Consider the following 24,765-nt stretch of genomic DNA (forward strand, 5'->3'; position numbering starts at 1 on the left):
TCATAACTGATTTCTTCCGCCCCCTGTGCAGGAATACCTTCCAAATCGTTTTAATCAGAGCAGTCTCTAAGCTTTTGTTATACAGTTCAGTTTGAAGCAACCCTACAAATCCCCCCGATTCGTAGACATTATTATAGCACTTGCTTTTTTTATTGGTATTCACTATAAACTCCACGCTAACTACTATTTGCATAGACTAGCATACTAAGGGAAGATCTAAGCTGACGAACTGAAACAAAAAAATGCGTGCTCTGGACCTTGGTTTCTGCCCAAAACCGCAAATAAGCAAGTACTGCCATCTCGTACTCAAGCTAATATAAAAATCTAGGGCTATATAAAAGGCTTTCATCACCACCTCAATCATAATAATGAATAAAAACACAGCATTCCAACTTAAGCCTACCAGGAGCAAGCAACGAAGCCAAGATTTTGGCATTCCTCTCTCTCTCCTTATTGGCTCCAGCTTTTACTCTGCATCGCGATTGGTTAACAAGTGGAAAGGATTAGCGTGTCCTCATACTAAATCAATTACGTTACGTCAAATAGGTTAGCTTAACATTACAATCTTAACATTCGTTAGATGTTTATATTGTTTGCATATAGGTATCGATATCAAATTGTTACTCATCTTTATGGGTTTTTAAAAGCGGGTCATATTTTGTTTTTGTTTAATTTTATACCGTCTAGGTCGCTTGTTTTCCCAAAATTTCTTTTTAAAAATCTGAAGTTATATATTATTGGCGGGAATATACAAATTACGATCCACTGTCATGTGGTCTCCCTTACTGAGTGATGAAATTAAATATATGAAATGTATAACGCAAGTATGAATTGGCTGAAAATTACATTCGTTTTCAATAACAATCAAGTGACTGCAAATAGTCCTATTTCAGTCATGAGTGGTAGTGTACATACCATGTATCGGTGAAAAATTTTGTAAGAAGTTGCACAAAATAGTATGTTCGTTAAAGTTCCGTAAACCTACAAAACATTTACACTAAATTATAAAATTTTGTTAGTTAAATTTTTTTAATGGATATATGGTATGCACTCTAATGAAAACTAATGTTAAGGTAATATGATTAACCAAAAGGGACAGGGGATTTTGAAAAAAGAAGTGGTGAACGATGTTACCGACGTAACGTGCAAGATGGAATGGCTCAGTGTAAAATCCAAATTATGTGATAATTTGTACATTAATTTTATAATTATTTTAAGCAAGCAGTAAATACATATGCAGGAATTAGAGAAATCACATGACAGATATCCAATTCATTTTCATAAACACTGAGGAAATGTTAATGATAAAAAGGTAACTGAAGAAGTGCATAGACTTAACTGAAATGAAGTTCGGAGATAAATTGTTTGTTTTACAAATAAGGTATATAATGGATTTATTTTACTATTATGTATAAAAATGTTACCCCGGTATTTAGCAATTTCTCATAAAACTTTAACAATTAGCATTTGTTTTAATTCTCGGGCCACCGAAGCCTTATTCAAATTAAGGGTTCAAAAGGGACCAGGAACTGTGCTTGAGGCACACCTTAAAGGAAAAATTCCATTTCGATCTACCCTAGTATTCTTTCTAGCATCTATCTATATAAATACATAAAGAATGAGTGATAGATCGACAGATGGGAAGATCCATGTATAGTATTCAAGAAAGAGGGATTGAATGATCCCAAGAATCACATTGCTTTTCTTCCTATTGATCCATTTAGCGTTCCATTTGGAATTCGTTTCTTTGCTTCAAATAGCGTTGTTTCATCGCTGTCTTCATCACTGTCTGTTAACATCATACTTGAATAATTGCCTAGGCAAAAATGATAGATCAAATGTTACTGAGTGCGCTAACTGTTCAAAATTTTAGATAGTATTAAACATGAAGCCGCAAGCTAGTAACACCATCATAACCAACAAAAGCAACATTTTAAAACCAGACTCGATATCATGTTGTTTTTATTGCTGCTGCTGCTGCTGCTGCTGCTGTTGTTGTTGCTTCTGCTCTTGTTGTTGGTGTTCTGGCTGCTGTAATTGCTGCTGTTTCAATTGTTGCTCTTGTTGCTGTTGTTGTTGCTGCTACTATTGTTGATGATAGTGATGATACTAGTTGGCTTGATGTAATGGTGGTCAAAAACCCTCGCTGCTCGACGAATTAAGAAACTAGAAAAAGAAATGAAAGGAATACGAAACCCGAGCCATTACTCACCCTTCGGTAACATTTCCATTCTTTCTGCTTTGTCATCTTCATCTTCTTCATCTATTATTGCATATCGATGTCTTCTTCGTGATCTGACGCGCCGTCTATAATGATTTTTAGTGGTGCACATGAGATTTGTTCATACTTTTTGAATAATTGTATCCTTGTGGTAGATGACAGAGTATGACAATGTGACACTTGCAAGGCATCAATCAAAATAACGATCCAAGAACCTTGAAGTGAACATTACTGCCCACTTTTTAGTGTAAATGCTTTAGTAAAATCAATGAAAATGAGAGGAATGGGCAAACTATTCAGAAAAATGAATGACAATCGACATTAATTGTGAGAATCACTGCAAGCAATCCAAAAAGTTTTTACCATGAACTGCTACATGATCATTGATAATGATAATTAAAGACGATTAATGAGTAATTCCACAAGGACATGTGAGCAATAACTAAATAGATGAATGACCAAGTAAGAACACTTAGATCAACCAAGATCAAAATAAAATATCTTACAGCAAAAAGCATAGTAACCCTTAAAATCATTTATTTTCATGATTGCTATCGACCCCCGTGTCTACCATACCCGGAAGATTCAGCTGCAGTCGAGTCAGATAAAAGTGGTGGTTCCACTGAAACTACTTTGTCATCGCGAAGACGACGACGACGAGAGGCTCTAGAGTGAAATAGAACAAGGAAGAAGAAGAAAAGAAAGAGTAGTAGGAAGAGGGAGGGAAAGGTAAGAGGAGAAAGTGGTACAGCATGATCATAACTAAAGCTTTGAAAACGTTTGATTACAGCCTGCGGAGAAATGACTCTGAAGACTGAAAACGTCTTTTTTAGTATTGCGGTGGCCAGTAGCCTGCGTCACATCCGGAATTTTCTTCGTAATGTGGCAGGCTAGTGGCCATGTGTTGTGCATTGAAAAAATATTTTCATGAAGTATATTACTTTATTTTTGGTATTCTTATTTTTTATTTGTTTGTTTTATATATCGATATGCTCATTTTCAGTAGCAAGACTTTGGTATGCTTTTTCCAAGACTGCATTTTTTATAGCTTAGCCAAATATCCTCAACCCGTTAAGTATTCAGTTAGAAATAACTCAATGTTAAAAGTATATATTAAAAGACGCGTATCGAAGAAGAAAAAGTAGCAAGTTTAGGAATATCGAATGAAGATGGCAAAGAGTTCCAACTGATGAGTTTACATGAAGAGTATAACAATATACTTTAGACTTCTTACCTTCCCATGCAGAAGCAGACAGCCCATATTATACCACCGATACCCATGACGATACCAAATATAATTACAGTAACATATAAAATACTCCAGTCTGAGGAATGAAAAGTAGGAAATCAACGGATATACAAAACATTTGGTCCTAAAAAGTCTCATGTACGGAATTGCTGGTTTTCAATCCTTCCAGGGGGAAAAAGGGAAGGGGGGGGATTGAAACAACGAAAGACACGGTGGCCAAGTTGGATAATATAACAAAAGAATTCATTGACAAAAGACATTGTTAAGTTCAACCAAGATGGCAGCATGTGCAAACAAAGAAAGGTGCTAATAAAGTGGTTTGGGACGCAAATGTGATAAGCACTTAAAAACTTGTAATCTCGTACTCCGACGTTTCCGATCTGAAGCTTACTATTGTTACACGCAGATGAATTCACATTATGCGGATTAGCAAAAGCATTCTCTTATGTGCTTTTGCACAATGCATACCACAGTTGCTTTCTTTTACGCCAAAGCTGGACTTGAATATGTTTTGCATCCAGAAGCTTTCACAAACACACAGTTTAGTACGTCGATCACAATATCCATGGAATGAACAATTATTTCGACAAACTGTAGGGAAAAAAGAGTCGGTCAAAATAAGTCTAGTCAACATCAATGGGGTTCAAGGTTTCACGAGGTGAAAAGGCAAGGAAAAAGACAACAAAAATATGATTTAACGAACAATTACTTCGACAAATGGGGGAAAAATAATCAAATTGGGCCAAGTGAGAAAAGTGAAGGGTCAAAAACTTCAGGATTCAGTAAAAAGTGTGAAATTAAGTACTGATGGAGAATATTTCAACGTACTGTAGGGTTCAACTCTCAGCATTCGGAACTCAAAAAATCCTTCCTCGTTTTCAATTTTTGACTTTAACATTTCTGCTACGATTTGACCATCTTTAGCATCGCCTGCTGTCTTAACGTAAAACATGACCATCGTACTGTGGAAGAAAAAAAAAGACCATAGGTAAGAATCATCAAGGAGCTACTACTGAAACAGTCCATCCTTTCCTTCCTAGCTCTGTGGAGCCGGGTTTTTCCTGTCTCGATCGCGCTTGGGAAGAGTTGCTGATTCGATGACCCCTACTCCCTGTGCGACCAAGTTCAGGAAAAAACTTGACTCAAGTGAGAGTTAGGAGGAAAATTGAAAAGAGGAACTGTGCACAGTTTAAGGAACTACTTGTGTTTTAAGAGATGGCCAGCTCACTGTCTGTGTTGCTCAAACCGTGCATTCTTCAACTTCCTGTTGCTGTACCTTTCAGACCTTCAACCACAGTCCCGAAGCGACTTTGAATACGATGTTTATACTTTCTAACGCCACGCGCAACTTTGCAGGGTAGAACCTCACATCGCATAGACTTCGCCTTCATCATAACTTGACTGTATCGTATTCTTGGATGCATTGTTGTCTTAGCGCGCGGCCAATTCTTTGTCTGTTCTGCCGGGCTTTGTACGCGCAAGTGCTAATTCCATTACTCAGAGTCCTACCTGTGTCCGGTGCCTGCTTCTTTCAAGTGTTCCACCACAATATCATCATCTTGTACGTCAAGGATGACAGCTAGTTTACGAATTAACTGACCCTAACATACAGAAGATCCACAAAAGGAAATCAGTTAAATACAAATGATAACGATAATGCCACGAGGTCAAGCAAAATCACGGGCTTTGTAATATAATGCGCGTTGTGATTGGTTTTTACGTGCGTACGCGAGTGCGCCTCCCTTATTAAAGGGGCTGCAAGCTAATGCAATAAAGAAGCGCGCAATATGTTTGAACGCGCTTTCTTCGACCAATCTTTGCATAGGCAATACGGCGGAAAATGTTATAGTGAAAAAATTGATTAGTTTTTACTTGCGTACGCGAGTGCGCCTCCCTTATTAAAGGGGCTGCAAGCTAATGCAATAAAGAAGCGTGCAATATGTTTGAACGCGCTTTCTTCGACCAATCTTTGTATAAGCAATACGGCGGAAAATGTTATAGTTAAAAAATTGATTACTTTTTACTTGCGTACGCGAGTGCGCCTCCCTTATTAAAGAAGCTGAAAGCTAATGCAATAAAGAAGCGCGCAATATGTTTGAACGCGCTTTCTTCGACCAACCTTTGTATAAGCAATACGGCGGAAAATGTTATAGTTAAAAAATTGATTAGTTTTAACTCGCGTACGCGAGTGCGCCTCCCTTATTAAAGGGGCTGAAAGCTAATGCAATAAAGAAGCGCGCAATATGTTTGAACGCGCTTTCTTCGACCAATCTTTGTATAAGCAATACGGCGGAAAATGTTATAGTGAAAAATCTTTTGCCCATCAACTACTATATACTTGAAGCACTTTGGACATTGATTTTACCTTATTTTCTTCAGTAAATTTTGTAATGTCAACATCAAGATAAAGTTCCACCAAGTGCGCACTGTTCTCATCTTAAAAATACAAATGAAAGATGTATCAATAAAAACAATATACGTTTCAAAAGAGTTACTAGACACTATTGTGCAAGAGGAGCATGTGTATTGATACGAGTTTATAGAGACCTTTAGCACGACGTTCTTGCTAGGTACCGAAAAAAACCTCAAACTGCAGTTCGACGCCAGGCGTTTTCCGTCCGATAAATTTTGAACATTTATGAAGGCGTCATTAAAAATAAATAAAAAAATAAAAAAATGATGGCGTCATAACTAAGTTGTCGCTGGAAGAGCCGCAATATTGAATTTCATAGTGATGTTGATTGTTTCTCCGTGTTTGCAAGCGTGTTTCTGGCCCTGATCCCTAGCAGTTACTTGTTAGCGGTAAACCTGATGCTAAAGGTCTCCAAAAGGAAATTTAATCACTGTGTAAAGAAGTTCGTTAGCATGAATAGCATGAATGTTTCTCACGCAAACGTTATTTCCTTTAGAATTAATTCAAAATGAGGACCATCCTCCAAAAAGGTCAGCACAGTTACGTCTTTTTTACACTGTGTTTAAGTATCCTTATTATTCACTCGTATTCAACACAGCAACGCAGTCCCAACTAATAGCTATTATTCTAATACTCATTAATAATTCATGAAACCAGCCAATCAATGGGCTATTTTTTGGGTCACATGATGTTACTTGAAACCTGGCAAAGTCCTGTGAAAGGACTGAATTAATTTTGTTCAAGTCCTTGGACTGGATCAAAATTAATTCAGTTCAGGGGCATATCTGTGCCTTAAGTCTTTCAATCCTAAACAAATAACCTCCCGAATAATTAATGAGTATGAGAAGTCATTTCAAGCCTCCAAATCGGACTGGACGGGATTTCAAGTCCTTGCAATTAGTTCCAGTCCGAGGCGCATTGAAATATTACGTCATTATCAGCTCATGCGTATTCATGGTACACATAGAGGAAGTCCTAGAACTTGAAATTTACCTTCCTTAACAGTGAGAAGTGCTTCGTCGCTAGACTTGAGTCCTTTTCCATCAACGACAGTTAACTTGAACTTATACAAGCCTTCTACAAGGTTGGAGAGTCTTAATACTGCTTGGTGATTACTCTTGTTAATAACGTCCTGTCGAAGAAATGAAACCATAACTAACCCAATCGCAAGAAGTTCCAGATCCAAAGAATTATCTGGTGGTGAGATGCTTACACAAGTAGGGGTAGTCAAAGTCATTTGGAAGTAGAGCCGGTGTAAGTGTAGTGAGAGGATCAACACTGTAGTTAATTGTAGCATGTTAGGGTCCAAGAGAATTCAATTACACCCATTTTTTAAATTTCTGATGCAACCAACTCAACCCAAAAAGTCTGGGTATTTTGGAGCCCGTCAATCAAAAAAGTATAGCTTGTTGTCTGGGTAGCTTTATTATGAAAATGGATGTAAAGGATATGCTAAAGTTTTTGATTATACGATGAAATTTGAGAATTGGATGAGAACAGAAAGAAGGTGGCGTTTGGCGCGAAAAATTTCAAACCCTATATTCAGTTACCCAGTACTAAGTCATTTTACCCATTAAGAAGTCATGAAAACAGGAATGGATACTTACCCCAGCTGCAGGACTCTTTGGGTCCCTGTACCAAATATAATTTACAATGCCATGATCGTCACTGGACTTTGAACCGTCTAGTTCAGCAGCGCGATTCGGTAAATGAACAACTACGTCTGGTCCAGCCTTTGCCACAGGGCTTTGATTGATATCTGGTTAATAGTAAATAAAATGATAGTAAGAACATATGCAGCTTTGCCCGGTTGACCTTGGAAACAATGGAAAGGGTAGTGGTGCCCAGAATTAATCCTGATCTAGGGGCCCGGGGGGGGGGGGGGGGGGGGGTACTACCACCCCAACTTGGGTAGGGGTGTGCCGCCAGGACCTCAAAACCCTGACCCTATCCCAGACCTAAAATTTTGATTTTACATACCCTACCCTAGACTAAAACTAAGAAATGTACACCCTTTCCCAGACTAAAAGACGGTTATTCAATAGATTGCATTCAATATTTACTAATGTTTATATTTTTTTTTTGTACCGGCAGAAAGCGTAGCCTATTCCCCAGACAAAAAAGACCAAATCGTAACCCTATACCAGACAAAAATGATACCCTATCCCAGACAAAATGTCAAAAATGATACCCTACCCCAGACCCAAAAGCCGAAAAACCATACCCTATAGGGCGGCAAATACCCGTATAGCAAATATAGAGGAGTACCCCCCCCCCCCCCCCTGGGTCTAGGGGATGGAGTTCTTCAACTCACCTTTCTTTACATTAACAGCCACAATATCAGTCCCAGTAAGTCCTTTGTCATCTGTTACCGTCAGTTTAAACACATAACGGCCTTCTTGTAATTTCTTTACTGTTGCTATTTTTCCATCGGCACCAGAAATCTCAGCAGATGAAGGACCACTGTAGAAAACATTTAAAAAATCATTAAATGATCTAAGGAGTGTGTGCGCATGCCCTCACAAAGCAAGTACATCCAATCATTTATCTTCCTCGGAAACCCAGGGGTAAAGTTGCCCTAATGAATAAAACAATTTGACCCCCAATCCGAAAATAATGTGCCTGCTGCAGAGTAGTTTCCAATAAACACCAATTGAATAATAGTGTTGTGTCTAAGTACAGGACCAGAGGTATGAATACCATCGACTGTGTCTCGTTTTCTCACTGGACTCTGAAGATGACTTCTGCTCAGGTTGTCGAAACGTCAGTCGCCACCACCAACAGTCTTTCTCAAGACTACACCAACCCGGACGATCACATTTCACGCCAGATTCTAAGTACAGTTATTGGGTATGTTGTTTTGATATATACCTCTCTTGATCCCAGTGATATTTGACAATTTTCTGATCATCATGGCTTCCCTTTGCATCTAGTGTGGTTGAATCGTCTGGATACACAAGGTCCTAAAAAAAAAAAAAATTCAAGTATTTATTAGTATGAGAATCCCTTCGTTCTGTCTTTGTCCTTTTTACGTGATAGCACACATAATGCAAAGGAATAATTTCAGCTGTCAACCGACCTTTTAAAATCTATTTGTAATATTTTCCGATTCAAAAAGAAGTTTAATAACCAAAATCAGATTTTGAGCTACAAATTCAACTTATGTGAAAATATGTGAGAAAAAAGTCTGGTCAACCCACTCAGTAAGAATGCCTGAGTTGGTAATATTTATTATTTTTACAGTACTAAGCAAAGCTCATAGTTTGATGCCTACAAAACCTTACACACTCATTTCAACTTTTTCTAATCTATTTTCATTCACCAAGATTACCGATGGAGAAACGGGGAGAAACGGGGTGAAGTGCACAATGCGTATTTTTTCATTGAAAGTAGACGATGTGCTCCTCATCCCCTTTTTCCATCAGTAATCTGTGTAAACGAGCTATGGTAAACAAGCTATAGCTGAAGGAGCTACCAACGCTGAATGGATGCAGCATATACCTTTACTTTTATGCAGTTTAATAAAGTGTAATAAAGGTTCGAATATCTGATTAAAGATTGCTAACTATTATGCATGGGACTGCTCCAAACGCTCGTGATCACTAAAATATATATACATGTATAAAAAAAGAGAGGCTTTGCATTTTAACATTACCTTATCTGAGCCAGCTTTAGCAACAGGTGGAGTATTTTTCTCAGGCTGAACAACAACAGTAACTTTGGATGAAGCTGTCTGTCCGCCAGTGTCAGTCACCTTCAATATGAAGGTATAGTCACCAACCACCATGTTAGAGACCTTTAGAATGGGAGAGTTGGTCCCTTGCATATCACCCACTGCTGGACTACTTGGTGCTTTGCTCCATTCGTAACTGACTATTCCCTGTAAATGGAGCACAAGTTTGTAAAATAGGATATGGAGGTTATGCGATGTGCAGGTTTTGATGTGCAGCATTACAGCAGTTTTCAATGGAGCACAAACTCTGTTGGTGCTACATGTAGCTGCCCAATGAAACTTTCAATTTTTGCTTCTACCGATTAAAAGTCAGTTATCAGTCACTACCTTATAATTTTTGACTGGCATAATAAGTTACATAAGTTATAAAAATCATTTTCCAACAGGCAGCACACAACTGAAATTAAATATTGTGCAAAAATCAAAAATACCCAAAATGACATTTATGACAGGTTTTATCCAGGTAAAACCTTGTATTTGTATTACCATTGATTTCATTTTTATCTGCCCGTCTTGCATATCGTACTTTGCACTTGGCTTTCAGACATCAAAAAAGCCACAATTGGTATGTTTATATTTATGACCGATGGAAATTTGTGTCTACTGTAATTAAACTAACCAATACTATATACTCCTCCCTCCACCTGCTCTGATTCAAAAATAGTTCCTTACCTTGTCATCAGTGCTGCCATTCCCATGCAAAGTGAGATGGTTGATAGGCATTGTAAGTATTTCATCATCGCCAGCTCTTGCTACTGGGGGATAGTCTTTTTCTGTTTATAAAAAGAATTATAAAATAACTGTTATGAATCTCTCGTTCTGGTTGGTTGGGAGCGAGTGCTGATGAGAGCACTCCTATCTAAAATAATGGTTATTGTAATTTGTATTTTATAAAAGAAATAAAAATCTTGCTTGCTGTGCTGTGTGGAGTTATAAAACACTCTGTGATTGACAGAACACTCGAGAAGTGCCGAGAAGCACTCCACTACGCGTCGTGCTTCTCCTGACACTTCTCTCGTGTTCTGCCAACCCCCCATGCTTTATAACTGCACACAGCATGCGCACACGTTTTCTATTTCTTCATTACACAGTGTAAAGTTGGATGCAATGCGTTACCGGTAGTTAAAGTGTATGACTTACCATTGTTGACAGTCACTGTTGCAGTGGTGGAGTCTTTTTCACCATCAGAGTCAACAACTGTCAGTCTGTTGTAGAGAAAGAAAATAAAATATAAAAAAGGATTATAAAATATGCCACCCCCTACAGCTAAAGAAGTATGGAAGATCGAAAGAAGACTAAAGGAAAGAAAGAGAAGAAAGAGAAGAAAGAGAAGAAAAGGAATGGAAAGGAAAGGAGAGGAAAGGAAAGAAAGAGAAGAGAAGAAAAGGAATGGAAAGGAAAGAAAAGGAATGGAAAGAAAAGAATAGAAAAGGAAAGGAAAGGAAAGGAAAGGAAAGGAAAGGAAAGGAAAGGAAAGGAAAGGAAAGGAAAGGAAAGGAAAGGAAAGAAAGTCATGATAATAGCAAGACATACTGCAATACTGCAGCTACAAGATTATTGGTACATACTTGAAAGTGTATATTCCAGGTACAAGGGACTTGAGCTGTAAGACAGGAGAGTCTGCACCAGAACTAATCATCTTGTTTTTGTCATTCAAAGGACCTTTTACTTCTTCCCACTTGTACTCGGTAATCTTGTCATCATCTGTACTTTCTGTTCAAGGGAAACACAACCATATCAATTATACTCATAAATATAACATATAATAATACATTTTTCTATTCCTGCATCTTTTCTTTTTGTTACTAGCCTGTAGCTTGATATTTTCAAGGGTTAAATTTACCAGACCAAAAATATATTTCTGAACTCATAATTTTATTGCCTTCAATAATAATAATAATAATGATAATGATGATGATGATGATGATGATGATGATGATGATAACAACAACTTTATTCTTATATAGCGCCATTTCCATATCTGTCCAATGGCGCTTTACAAATTACAATTAAGCACTAAAAATAACGTCAGATGTTTTATTCATCACACACACAAATTCTTAACCAAATTTTATTTGTCTACTATTTTGTTCTGGATTTTAATTCTCTTAATAATTTTTCAGGAAATAATACAGTTAAAATGTCGATGTGTAGAAAAATTTATTTCACTGGTATTGATAGAATATGAATTAAATCATTCAGTATGTCACATTGAATGCATTAAGGAAACTCAGAAAATAAAATCTGAGTTCCTGATAGAAATGGAAACCATGGCATTGTGTATTCTAGCCACATGCTCTATCTGTTATTTGCTATCTTTCCAAGTTTCCAAATCCTCACTTTTGCTGTGACATGCTGAATAATTTTATTTTCCAGGTTTCTTACTTGAGCCATCCAGAACAACCATGTTGGTTGGTAATGTAATGACCTGTTCTTTAGGTGATATATCTGCACGGGGTGGCTTGTTTACTCTGGGAACTAATGAAAGGAAACATTTGTCACATGCTTGTACTAACAAATGAGCAGACGATGATGGTATAATTATGTCTTATCATGGAAGTACTGCAAGATACGTGGCTAATTGTTTACTGTGGGAGTTTTAACAATGGAAAAAGAAATGTCAGTTGCTACAGGTATCGCTAACAAATAGGTAGCATACAAGTATATTTGTTTCTGTAATTGGGAGTAGTGCGAGATTAGTACTGACTTATACATGTACCATATAATTATAAGTGTGATATATAGTACTCGAACACCAAAAAAAAGCTTCTCTTACTACAGTATAGGATTTTTCTGGTTATGAGCACAGAGTGTTCCAGTCTGATTCCTTATTACAGCAACTTGAATATATTCCATTATCTTTTGCATTACCATATTGTTATCTAGTATGCATGGTGATTTGCCACATGCAAAATCCATTTGATATGCAACTGACTAACCCTTACCTGGACGGACTGTAACATTAACAAATGCAAAACCAAAAGCACCATTCTTCGTTGCTTTTACAGTAACTTTAAACTGATAAACACCAACATGACTTAACTGTTGAGAAAGAAGTAATAGAGAAATAGCATGAAAAATTCGGATGTAAATAATGTGTATGAGAAAGTGAGAGCTTTTTCATTCTTTTCTTTCCCCACTCTACTTTCACGCCCATTATGGCATACTTTTACAGCACAACCTGCAGAAGTTCACCACCAATACATTGCGAAGCTGGCTTGTTTTACCAAGTAAGGTGTGCAAATGCCTCTTTGGCAGGAAAAAGCCTGTGCATAGAAGTATGCAAATACATGAAACGTGGTATACTTTTGCTCGTTGTGCTGTAGTATTCCAGTATATTCCTGAAACATTCTATGATCAGGTTTTACCCAGGAAGGTGTGATTTTAGGTAATACCTTAGTCAAAAGAACTCTCTTGGTATCTTTACCCTCCATGTAACCATGACTGCCTTGTGGAGCTGAAATCTGTTGCCAATGATAGGTGTATACATTGCCTGAATAAGTAAAGGCAAAAAAACCAGTTTCATTAAGGCACAAAACTAACACACTAAACTAAATATATTGATCATTGGTCTAAAGTCAATTGGCTTGTGTCTCCTGGTCATAAAGTACACAATTACTCTGTGCTAAATATACAGTAGGGTATGCCATTTTTTTATTACTGGTACAGTACTGCGGTTTCTGATATTCTACAAACTCAGATATTTCAAAGGCTTGATGTGAAATTGGTTCTTTACTGCTACCTTTTATGTTCTTTACTGCTGTCAAGAACATAAAAGGTATTGACTGATTATTTTTGACTGATGGCATCCAAAAAACAAAGTTTCAGCATGCAGCTTGTAACAACTGAGTTCTCAAAAATATCAAAAATTGCAGTTGATAGCTCTTACTAATAAAGTCATAATAGTACTTGAAATGTTCACTTTTTTTTTAATACAGTACCTGGAGACTCCCTTGGGAATGCACTTGCATACAATTCAATATTGTTGGCCGGTAGAGTAAGGACCTTGTTATCTCCAGCTGACACTTGTAGTGTTGGTGCTAAAAGTACAAAACACAGAGATAAACATGAACATGTTTGCTAAAACATAGATCTCAAGTGGTTAATTACATATATGAATATTCTAAATTCCACAAAAAAATCTCAAGTAAAATATCACTAGTACCTTCAGTTGGGGGTGGTGTCAAGTTGGCAGGAGCTTCTAATATTCAAAATGAAAATAATGATAAATATTAACTTAAATTAGCATAATCAGTAAACTGTATTATTGTCACAATCAGTGAACCACCCCCCCCCCCCCCCCCTTCTCCTAAATTTTTTATTTCAATTACTGGTATAAACCTTTTCAGCTTGGTTGCAAGCCAGGTTTTCCCATTTTGGCCCCCTACTGTAGTCCTGGGCCTGTTAATGTTAATGAAGGGTGGATAGCACTATCTGATGGATAGATCCTTATTCAGTGCATACAAAGTCAATGCTGTTATCCAATAAATTTAACCACTGGATAGGATTTTTTCATCGATTCATCCTTTGTAGAATGGCCCCAGGAACCATTTCTTTGACTTCCGGGACTACTTGAGACAATACACAAAATAAATATGGAAACTGGTATTGGAACAGTTAATTCAAACAAAATAAACAAACAAAAAAATATTATTCCCAAGAGAATGGCAAAAGGTAAAACCAGGAAGTTGGTGAGACATGGGAAATTTCATCGTTATGCCGAAGGTCTAATACAATCAATTTTTTTGCTAGATGTGGGATGATAATGTCCGTAGGTTATGTTTACACAATAGTTAGACTATCTATTTTGCTTCAGTGCATACTGTACCTGTTGCTGCTTTGGAAGTTGGAGATGCGTTAGTTGTTGTATTTGAACCAGACTGATCTAAAAAATACATAATAAAAGATGGGAATTAAAATTATTTTTTTCTAATTCTTTTTTCCACTCTTTCTTTTTCTTTCTTTTCATTTCTTTTTAAAATTACTTTTATGATTATGACTATATTTATAGAGCACTCTTTTGCATAAGGATATGTTCAAAGGTGCTTAATGAGTTATTAAGAAGAGGTACTGTATTTATTATATGAGGTGTAGGCACTGAGGGTGGTCAATGCCAGGGTTTCTTTACGTCCTCAGTGGTTCTTTTACTGTCTTACCTGGTACTGGTTTAGTTGGAGATGACAATGATGATGCATCAGATGATGTTACATCTTAAAAAAAGAAAGAAATATTTTAAAATATTCAAAAAATGAATTGGATATTACTAAATTAAGATATTGGAATTTTCAACAAAATTCTTTAAAATAATGTTTTATTACTAGATTAATATTATTAATAGAGGTTCCCCAAATTTACTCCACAAGTGATCATAAAAAAAGTTCCAAGCCCAGGTCGGACTTCATGCGTTCATTATTACATGTATGTTTACTGTAATCCCCATTTTCATCCATTGGATTCCTTGTCTTATTTAGTACAATCAAGTTGCTTTACTACAACATTATATAAGACTCGCTACTGACTGTATCAGCTTTTTAGAATGAAACTTACTTGCATCTAGTACTGGAGTTGTTTTATTAGTGATAGCTGATTTCTGTCTCTCAATTGGGCTGTTTGTGACCGCTAGGTTTGTTTCATCACCAGCATTAGATATATTAACAAATGTTGGTTGATATGTCTTTGACAATGGTAGGGGTGCATCATTTTCCAACTTCTTCAGGGAAAAAGGTATAAAAAAGGTAGAGTCAATTAAATGAAAAGAAAATGGAATTTAATGCAAGTTATAAACAGAATTAACAATTATATAAGTATTACAAAATCTAAGGATGTTGCATGTTATTGGCCAAAAGATTCCTGTCATCAGTTTTTTTTTTTGCAATTTTGCCTGATGAAAGTACTGTACATTGTATAAAATAAGGGGATAAAAAATGGGAATAACCAGATTGGTTAAAATGAAAGTAGTAAACCTTTCCCAATTTCGCTTTATGAGTGACCACGAAACTATGGCCCCAAGTCGAACTGGTTGAACTTGATGTGTTTATGCATTTCCTGGATTTTATCAAAGTCTAGTAATGATTTGCAGCCACTGCTTGGAAAGGACTATACAGATGTGACCTGCTCACAAAATTACCTTCAAGCTTGAATTTGTAGGCTCTAACATGCCAAGTGACTCTTGCAATCCCAGCCCATGTCTTCTTGTAGAACCACTTGTAGGAGACTGTCCAGGATGATCCTTTTTAATATTTTCTATTTTTTCAACATCCTCTTTTTTAACTTCATCATCCTCATCGACCTTTGAAATTCTTGATTTTGATGGTAAGCTGGTAGGAACACTGGACATTCTAGAAATTTCTGCATTTTTATCATCATTTTTGGTAGTACCACTTTCCTTATTTGCAACTTGAGGCTCAGAAATTCCACTTGGTTTTGAAGCATCCAAGTCAGTTTTTTCATCCACTTTGCTATCAGATGAACTAATTTTATTCTTATTAGTAGTACTTATGAAAGAAGTTGGTGTCCCAGTTGGTGCTGAATCATCACTATTCTCATTGAGAGATTTACTGCTGTCTGTATGGCTATTCCCAATGTTTTCATTTGATGTTTCTGTATCAAGGTCTTTATCATCGTTATATTTGTCATTAATTCGTTCCTTTCCCATCACTGTGGTTGGCGTCCTAGTTGGAGCTACATTACCCCTATCCACATCAGGAATTTTACTGCTCTGTACATCGCTAGATTTCCCAATGTTCTCATTAGATGTTTCCGTATCAATGTCTTTATCATCACTACGTTTGTCATTAATTTGCTCTTTTTCCGTCACTGTAGCCTTATTGTTGCTATTTGACATTGTGTTATACGATTTTGTTATATCAGTGTCAGTACCAGCCTCATTCTGGTGCATTATGTTTGTATTTGCAATATTTTGATTTTCTTTCTCATCCTCATTCTCAGTTTTGTTATTATAATTTTCTTGCTTAAATAAATTTAAATCTTTTTCTTCAGCAGTTTTAGTTTCTAAATTATTTGGTTGTTCTTGAAGTTTACTATTAAGAATAGCTGCTGTTGATTGAGAAATTGTAGGCTTTTTTGGAAAGACTTGAAGAGAATCTGAAATTGAAAGGAAAGGGATCAATTGAAAGTAAACTTTACTGTATGGTACAGGGCCGTAAACAAGTGGGGTGCAGTGGTTCAAGCACAACCCCCCTGGTTACGGTCCTCTGGTAAGTTGTTGGTAATGGCCACTTCATTACTGGTTCTTCTTACCTGGAATATTCAGGCTAATACAGCCACTATTTCCAGGTGGCTGTGCTGAGGGCAGTGTTTTACAGTCTGGCAAAATCTTCCCATACCCGAGTCCATCTGCAGCTTCAAATTCTTGCTTACAAACTCCAGCAAACAACTGTTCACAGTCCTCACGGCAGAGATATGTTGGCTTTGGTTTAGTGCGATCTGAACAATATGGAAATGCATAATAACAGATTCCAGCTAATGCATACTGTTCACAAGTTGGGGAAATTCTTTTTTTCAGTAGAGATAATGGTCTTATGAGGCTTCTTTCGACAGACGGAGGGTACTGAGTAAAGTAGAGTAGTTTATTCTTAAGGTACTTTGTACACTGGGTGCCATGATAGAGATGACAGGACTCATGCCTAGAAATAAAATGAATTAAATTACAGTAATCTACCAATTCAAAATATTAATTTAATTCAAATATTTTCAATTAAATTAATATATTAAATTACATACATCACATATGATTAAAAACAAACTATATAAACTATAGCAACAAAAATATTTACAGTCAACTCTTGCCTTGCAGATGGTTGCAGATACCCTGATATCATGGAAAACTCACTTACAGACAGGAACAAAATTCCCAAAAGAAAATACTGACAAAGAAATGATCATAATTTATTCTCTCTCAAAATGACCGTTCCAAGCGTGTCCATTGTAACAAGAGTTGACTGTACCCCAGTACCAGAGTGGTAACTTTAGGAGAATGATAGAAATGAAACATTAACTTATAGCCAGTTAACAGGCATATACAGTGTAATTTATTTTATATTAATTTTCATATTTTTTAATAATCTTTTTAAAATGTTTATCAATGGCTGGCACTTGACAGATGGTTATTTTGATAATTAGATTTCAATCATACTGGTATTATTATTTTTAAATCTTGTATTTTAAATTATTTTTTATGCCATCTGCCTTTATGATTTTTAATATTTAATTCAAATTTAAATTTTGCCAGATCTAATGTTTTTTAATGTGTTTTAGGATTTATTAATTTAATTCTTTTGTTACCTCTTTTTTCTTATAAGAGGTCTATTTGGGTCATCTCTCAAGAAAGTACTGCAAAGTAAAGATCAGTAAAGTCATGATAAATTCCTAAGTTTAAGTTTATAGTTAAATCTAGTGCATCTTGATATTTAAATATTTGAAGGGAAATTTTAGAATAATTATCATTGCTAATATCACCACCACAAAGTATGTACAGCAGTGGTGTAGCTCAACAGTGCCAAACTGAAAGCTGTGATGTGAACATGTGTGAAGGCACCTCTGACAGCTGCTATAGTTCATGTACTTTTATGATCCTGGAGCACAGCTCTACCAGTTTAAATTAGTTAGGGTTGAAAAAAAACAACAACAAAAACCAGTTTATTAAACAATCTGTCTTTCAAAATAACTGTTATAAATCTCATGTGCTATAACACACATCATGCTTCTCCAAACCCTTCTCAAGCTTTCTGCCAACTTTCACATTCTTTATAGAGCATTTGTATTACTTTTAATAGATGTTTAGAAGAGAGCCTACTGCTGCATAAATCTAAAAACTCAGATTAAAGTACACATTTTCATTGAAATTAGACATTATACTCATCAATAACTCTGATATTGAACATTGATTTAAAAATCCAGGACTTTTTAACAAAATATATATTGTTAAGGAATATACATACATTAAAATGAAAGAGAATAATGATTATAATAATTCTGGTAACCAATCCATCCTATACTTACCCATTTGTTTTAGGAGTTTTTCCTGAAAAAAAAGGAAAGAAAAATATTAAAGATTTTATGATAATGATTTTCCTTCCTATACAACTGTGTGGGGAAAATTTAAGAACATAGAGAAATAAGACAAATTTAAAACAAACAAAAATAACATTGATCAGTTTTCTTGGACATGACCACTTGGCTGAATAAATGATGTTTTGACATACAGTAGAAACTGACAAAGTATGTTGCAGGGAAGGTAAAACACAAGTAAAACCCCACAAGTGCAGCAAGTATTGCAAAAATCTCAAAAATGTAAACAAAATAAAAAACATTCTGCATATATGCTGCACCTGTGTCTGGATGCTTTTTCCAGGCATTGTATTACACCCATTGTCATAATGATACAACCGACGCAATCCAATTTTTTTTAGATCTTTACATGTAGCTTCACTCAATCAAAAATATACAAATATTTTCAAAATTTTGGAAATTTGATTGACTGAAGCCAAAACCCCATAAGTCTGAAATTATAGCTAGTTTTCTGGGCTATATACATGTAATCATGAAAATGGGTTTACAAAAAGTGACGACTATTTCCAACAATATTCTCCATTTTCTCTCTAAGTGCATATATTTTTGGACAATACCAAAGACCATACCCATCAAAAAGAGCATTTTCAACATGGACAGCAAAAATACCTACGATATTTAATCATTTATAAGTTAAAAAAAAAAATCTCTTTATTGAAGTGTCTAGTCATTCTAGCACTTTTGCATTAATTGGAGACACTTTTCACTCACACTCACTACCACTACATTCAGTGTTCTATGCACACAACCCTCAACTCGCATGCCCATTTTTTACAGAGGGAGGAAACCGGAGAACTTGGAGAAAACTCTCGTAGCATAGGAGAGAACAACACATCAAACAAACTCAATTCACATGAGGACTGCAGTGCTTGAACCAGAGACCCAACCCATTGAACTCACAGCGGTGAAAGATACGTATTATTCAGCATTCCTAAGGAGTCCTTCTGTTAATACAGCAACTGCCTAATTTCCAATTACTCATAACATTTTATTTTCTTTATGCTATTTGACCAACACTTATTTCAAAGTATTTTTTCTTAGTCACCCCAACAAATTTGGGGAAAATATTTTTCTTTGAAGTGAAAGAGAAACATCAAGCTTCCTACAAATGAATCCTTGTCCCATAAAATATCTTCCTCAAAACTATAGTTTCCAACTTCTGATACACAATTTATAGTAACTTTCATAGTATATGAGACTGAAAATCAGTGTGGTATTAACTGTATCATTGGATTATACAGTACATTTATTGACCTGAGAAGGGAAAGGCCAATAGATAATGCATTCATCCATAACACAGCTAGACTTGTGTTTAAACAGCGGATGCTATTTAAAACTAGATCTTATTGTCTTGTAAATTTACATCATAAGCAATTAAGCTGTTGTTTAAAGAATATTTCTTAAAGATCTTTATATATATGTGGAAAATGAGATAATTACTTTCTAAAGAGAGTCTAAATGTATTAGCGCACTGTTAGATATCTAATCGTGGCAAAATCAATGGGATAAATTATTAATGATTGGTAGAGAAAGGTTTAAAATCCTAAACCGCAAGGCAAACGAGACCATTCGAAATAAATTATCTAAAATCATGAATAAAAATGAATGCAAACATGAAATTTATCGTGTTTTTAAATATTTAAAGTGGAAGGACGAAGGAATTGAATGCCTCTTGAAGTATGGGAATGGAAGGAACAAAAGATAATACGAATCAAAACATCGGTAACAAAAGAATATGGTAAGCAAATGGAGCGTAATACGAACGCGTAGAAACGACACTTTGCTACACAGAAATTTATAGAGTGAAGAATTTAGCGTCATAAGATTTAAAGTGTTCACTGAATTATTTTTCGCTTGACTAGGGTCACAAGTTTAGATTTCAAATCTTGAGCCTTCGAAATTGATTGACGAAAGGGGCAAAAGACGAAATCCGAGAATCGAATATAATTATTATAATTTATGACTCGAATAAAAAAGTCTGTTGAGCGGTAAATCGAAAATTTAGGAGTTTAAAGGACTTACCTTTTATAGGCTTTTGAAAAATACTCATGCCATATTTTTGAGATGTTTTCAAAGCAGGCACGGGTTTGCAAGCATCTGAGTTTCTACAATCAACAGTGTAGCAAGCTTTGAGTTTGCCCACAAATAACGCAGTTTTACAGTCTCTATCGTCACAGCAATATTCCACACACTTTGTGACATCGTCCGTTCGTCCAAGCTTGTTAAAAAGGCCTGCCTCTTTGCCATCTTTTAGAGAATGTCCCTCAAACAGTTCACCACAACCAAGGCTACGAACTCTCGAACATCCCCCATCTGCAACAACGAAAAATTACTTTAGGCTTTTGTCGAACCGCATAAGACTCGAAGAACAAATATATGAAAGCACAAATAAACGTATAATACGTACAGCGAGCTAGAAGAAGGGTTAATAATATAAAAAGTTCAAAGAGAAACCCTTTTCTCCAAGAACTTTTGCAGAGATTCCAAAACATAGGTGCTATCATCTCATCCTCTTCAGCAAGTATAAAGCCCAAATCCAATCAACCTTGAGCCACTCAGGTACTCAAAACTCCTCTCCGCTAAAACAAATGACGTTAATATATCTCCATGAAGTAAATTTTGACTTCGATTTCAATAGATAATGCTGTAACAGGTTGGTAAAGTGGATTCCATAAACTTTAACCGTCCGCCATGTTTGGTGTCGCTCTGTTGATAGGATTGAGGAGGAAGTGACGTAATGATCAACATACGGGACATTTAGGATAGGAGGCTTTGTTGTAATCAGCTGATTCAGCGGTTGTTTCCGGTTTCCCGTTACCCGCGAAAATCCCGATCGTTTCCCCCCGTCCCGTATGTTTAGAAATTTGAAAATAAATTAAATTTGATGACGCTGAATTAATTTTGCCACGATTAGATATCTAACAGTGCACTAATCCATTTAAAATCTCTGCTGAGGAGACTAAGGAAGAGGAAGAGGAGGAGGAGGAGAAAAAGAGAAAAGAGAAAAATGTGATAAGCAACTAAGCAACTCCACTATCTGGTTCCCGCTTCAGAAAATTGTAAAGAAAGAAAGGTGGAAAGGATAAATAGATGCATTTGTCAGATAACATGAAAGAATGAATACAAGGATGGATGGACGGATGGATTGAATAGATGAAAAGATTGATAGAAGGATGGATGGATGGATGGATGGATGGATGGATGGATGGATGGATGGATGGATGGATGGATGGATGGATGGATGGATGGATGGATAGATGCGGGATGGATGGATGGATGCGGGATGGATGGATGGATGGATGGATGGATGGATTGAATGGATGAAAAGATTGATAGAAGGATGGATGGATGGATGGATGCGGGATGGATGGATGGATGGATGGATTGAATAGATGAAAAGATTGATCGATGGATGGATAGATGGATGGATTGAATAGATGAAAAGATTGATGGATGAATGGATACATGTATATTTCATATCACTCCCTGGACCACGAGGTGAGAGGCGAGCGGTAAACCACTACGCCACCCAAATGGTTGGTTGGATGGAAGGATGAGGGGAAGGATCGATTACTTATGAAGGGTGAAGTAAAGGATGGAAGAGCGGATGGATGGATGAGCAGATGCCTATGAAATGGACCAAGTGGGTCCATGCAACACTTTTCGGGGACGTCAGATTCACATTTGTTCAAAAGTTTCCAGCAAAGCCATAGAAATGACAAATGGTTTTGACAAGAAAAAGAAAGAAAGAGATAAGAAGCAAAAAAGAAAAAAAGAAAAAGCAAAACAAAAGCACACTCGTACTCATGTCATGTTAAAAAGCTGACTAAAACTGTTGCTATAAAGCTCTTCTATCTACAGTATTACTAATAAAGCTGATAAACATCCAGTTAATCTAGTCTAATCACACTCCTTATCTCTTCTGTTGAAAAAGCATTAACGTTATCCAGGCAAATGGGATTACAGCCTTTTAAAATAACACCATTGGTATACTGATGGCCCACACGAATCAGATGTTTCAAGATGCGCTATTCTTTTCGGCAAGCTTAGGGACGAAGGAATGTGAACAAATCTATACTATGTTTTAGTTTCCAAATGAATGAAAGATGATTTGATTTAACACGTTCTAAAGTATAATGTCCGATTCCTTTCCGTTAAAAAGACATGCAGTGCCATGGCGGAAACAAACTGCTTATTACAAAACTCGTGAAGTTTTTGAAAGACGGAAGTTAAACTAAACTTTATATACATAAACATTATTTCCGTAGTCAATATTAAAAGGTGGAAAAGTGCAAAATAATTCATAAAGTTTTAATTGAAAAGCTTGCAAAATATATTAATTCTGAACGTTTCCTTGTTAGTTGCAGTAATCCAGAGATTTAGTAGTAAATCATATAAGCAACGAAAGGTCATATCTCTTACACGTTGAAGAGCATCAGTAAATTTTATCTGGCATTTCTGCCAGACATCAGTACTGACATCAGACTTACCTTAATCGCAGGACACTGAGGTGATAGCCATAGATTCTTGAACTGGTGACCTAAGATAGATAAATGCATAACAAAATTAAACGCTGACAACACTTTTAGTAGGGGATGATTTAATAGTTCCCAGAACATCCATGATGAGAGTTATATGACAAATCGACTAACTTGAATGTCAGGTTTAAATACCCGAGAAAAAATACAGAATTACATGACGAAGGGCGGGCAAAGAAGGGCACGACTTCAGTATAACCACATAGTTGTATATTAAACAAACTTTCGTGAAATGATTTTGTGTTCATTACAGAAATGAAAAACGACATAAAAAGTATTTATAGTAGGTGGTTTTTTTGAACTTTCCTCAGAAATGCCTGATCGTAATGTTGGTCCAAAACTTAGGGATGAATAATGCTACCATAATTTGTGAGTGTGCCATATTGCATATGGAATTACAAGGTAAAAATAAAGGGAAGGAAAAAAGATAAATAAAAAGAAAATTATATGATAAAAAAGAAAAACGAAAGAAAGAAAGAATTCAAGAAAGAAGGGAAAAAGCATGCAGGCAAGTCACAGGTGTATGCAAGTTTTTTATACTATTTTTTTTACAGCACTACTTCTTCGAAACCCATATGCATGATATACTGTATATGGGCCCTGATCGATTACCATAAACACAATCCTAGCTCTAGACGATATGCCTTTCTCACTACCCGCAACGAAGGCATTGTTAATGGCCTACAAAATTACTCCCACAGCTACTTCTATTTACTTCATCAATCTACTGTATACCCAGAGAAGTTGTTGCGAAGCGTTAATAAAAAATGGAACAATTCCAATGTTTTGATGGAATAACGTAAGGCATTGCGATAAACAGTGTGATTAACCAGGAAACGAGTGTCATTTGTATGACAAAGTCGGTCAAAATAGGAACAGAAAACGAAAGCCAGACTTATCGGAATAATCTTATTGCCATGGAACTACACTTCACTGAACATCTGACGTTCAAGGGTTAGCATGAGAGATAGGTGATGGGGTTTATCAACGGACGGTTTTCAACCCTTTTGCAAAGAGCCACCTTAGCCAGAAACTCACCTCCACATTTACCAACAATGAGAATGAAAAAAAACGAGAATATAATCATCGCGTCATAGAGGTAGAACATGGGTACTTCTTCGAAGCCCATGCGATATACTGTATATGGGTCCTGATCGATCACCACTAAACACAATCCTAGCTCTTGATGATATGCCTTCCTCACTACCCCTACAAAATTACTCCAACAGCTACTTCTATGTACGTCATCTGTCTATTGTATACCCAGAGACGTTGTTGTAAAGCGTTAATAAAAATGGGACAATTCCAATGTTTTGATGGAATAACTTAAGGCATTGCGATAAATAGTGTGATTAACCAGGAAACGAGTGTCATTTGTTTGACGAAAGACCTTCGGACAAAATACAACATATATTGTCAAAATAGGAACAGAAAACGAAAAACAGACGTATTAGAATAACGTATTGCAATGGAACTACACTTCACTGAACATCTGACGTCCAAGGGTGAGCATAAGAGATA

The 24,765-nt window shown here is 36.2% G+C and overlaps 1 protein-coding gene across 3 annotated transcripts; it reads right to left on the reverse strand.

Annotated features, from left to right (window-relative positions):
* Positions 1-128: 128 nt before the first annotated feature.
* On the reverse strand, positions 129-21,417 carry LOC116295096 (dyslexia-associated protein KIAA0319). 3 transcript variants are annotated; one of them, XM_089036907.1, is made up of 30 exons: positions 21,114-21,417; positions 20,729-21,019; positions 18,638-18,659; positions 17,921-17,968; positions 16,877-17,262; positions 15,744-16,720; positions 15,164-15,326; positions 14,773-14,826; positions 14,445-14,501; positions 13,782-13,817; positions 13,558-13,656; positions 13,012-13,109; positions 12,562-12,658; positions 12,002-12,094; positions 11,185-11,329; positions 10,757-10,821; positions 10,289-10,389; positions 9,539-9,763; positions 8,755-8,846; positions 8,198-8,346; positions 7,491-7,642; positions 6,877-7,015; positions 5,836-5,906; positions 4,980-5,071; positions 4,299-4,432; positions 3,939-4,061; positions 3,456-3,546; positions 2,798-2,887; positions 2,213-2,307; positions 129-1,816 (listed from the first exon to the last, which is right to left on the reverse strand). In XM_089036907.1, the coding sequence occupies exons 1-30, from the start codon at positions 21,208-21,210 to the stop codon at positions 1,692-1,694; spliced, it is 4,407 nt and encodes a 1,468-aa protein (XP_088893033.1). In that variant the 5' UTR covers positions 21,211-21,417; the 3' UTR covers positions 129-1,691. The 3 variants fall into 3 exon arrangements, with proteins under 3 accessions (XP_088893033.1, XP_088893036.1, XP_088893040.1); XM_089036910.1 differs by lacking the exon at positions 17,921-17,968; XM_089036914.1 differs by lacking the exon at positions 2,798-2,887.
* Between the last annotated feature and the right edge of the window lie 3,348 nt (positions 21,418-24,765).

Source organism: Actinia tenebrosa, unplaced genomic scaffold (genome assembly GCF_029948245.1).
Source record: "Actinia tenebrosa isolate PJP-AT-01 unplaced genomic scaffold, QUT_ActTen_1.0 PGA_scaffold0__85_contigs__length_37466705, whole genome shotgun sequence".
NCBI classification, from domain to species: domain Eukaryota; kingdom Metazoa; phylum Cnidaria; class Anthozoa; order Actiniaria; family Actiniidae; genus Actinia; species Actinia tenebrosa.

Excerpts from the sequence above, each read along its gene's own strand:
- LOC116295096 (XM_089036907.1), bottom strand. The coding sequence starts at position 21,210 with ATGATAGCACCTATGTTTTGGAATCTCTGCAAAAGTTCTTGGAGAAAA. Across the intron at positions 4,433-4,979 it reads GAAGCAGGCACCGGACACAG|TACGATGGTCATGTTTTACG; the intron begins GTAGGACTCTGA and ends TTTCTTCCACAG. Across the intron at positions 3,547-3,938 it reads CGTAAAAGAAAGCAACTGTG|ACTGGAGTATTTTATATGTT; the intron begins GTATGCATTGTG and ends TTCATTCCTCAG.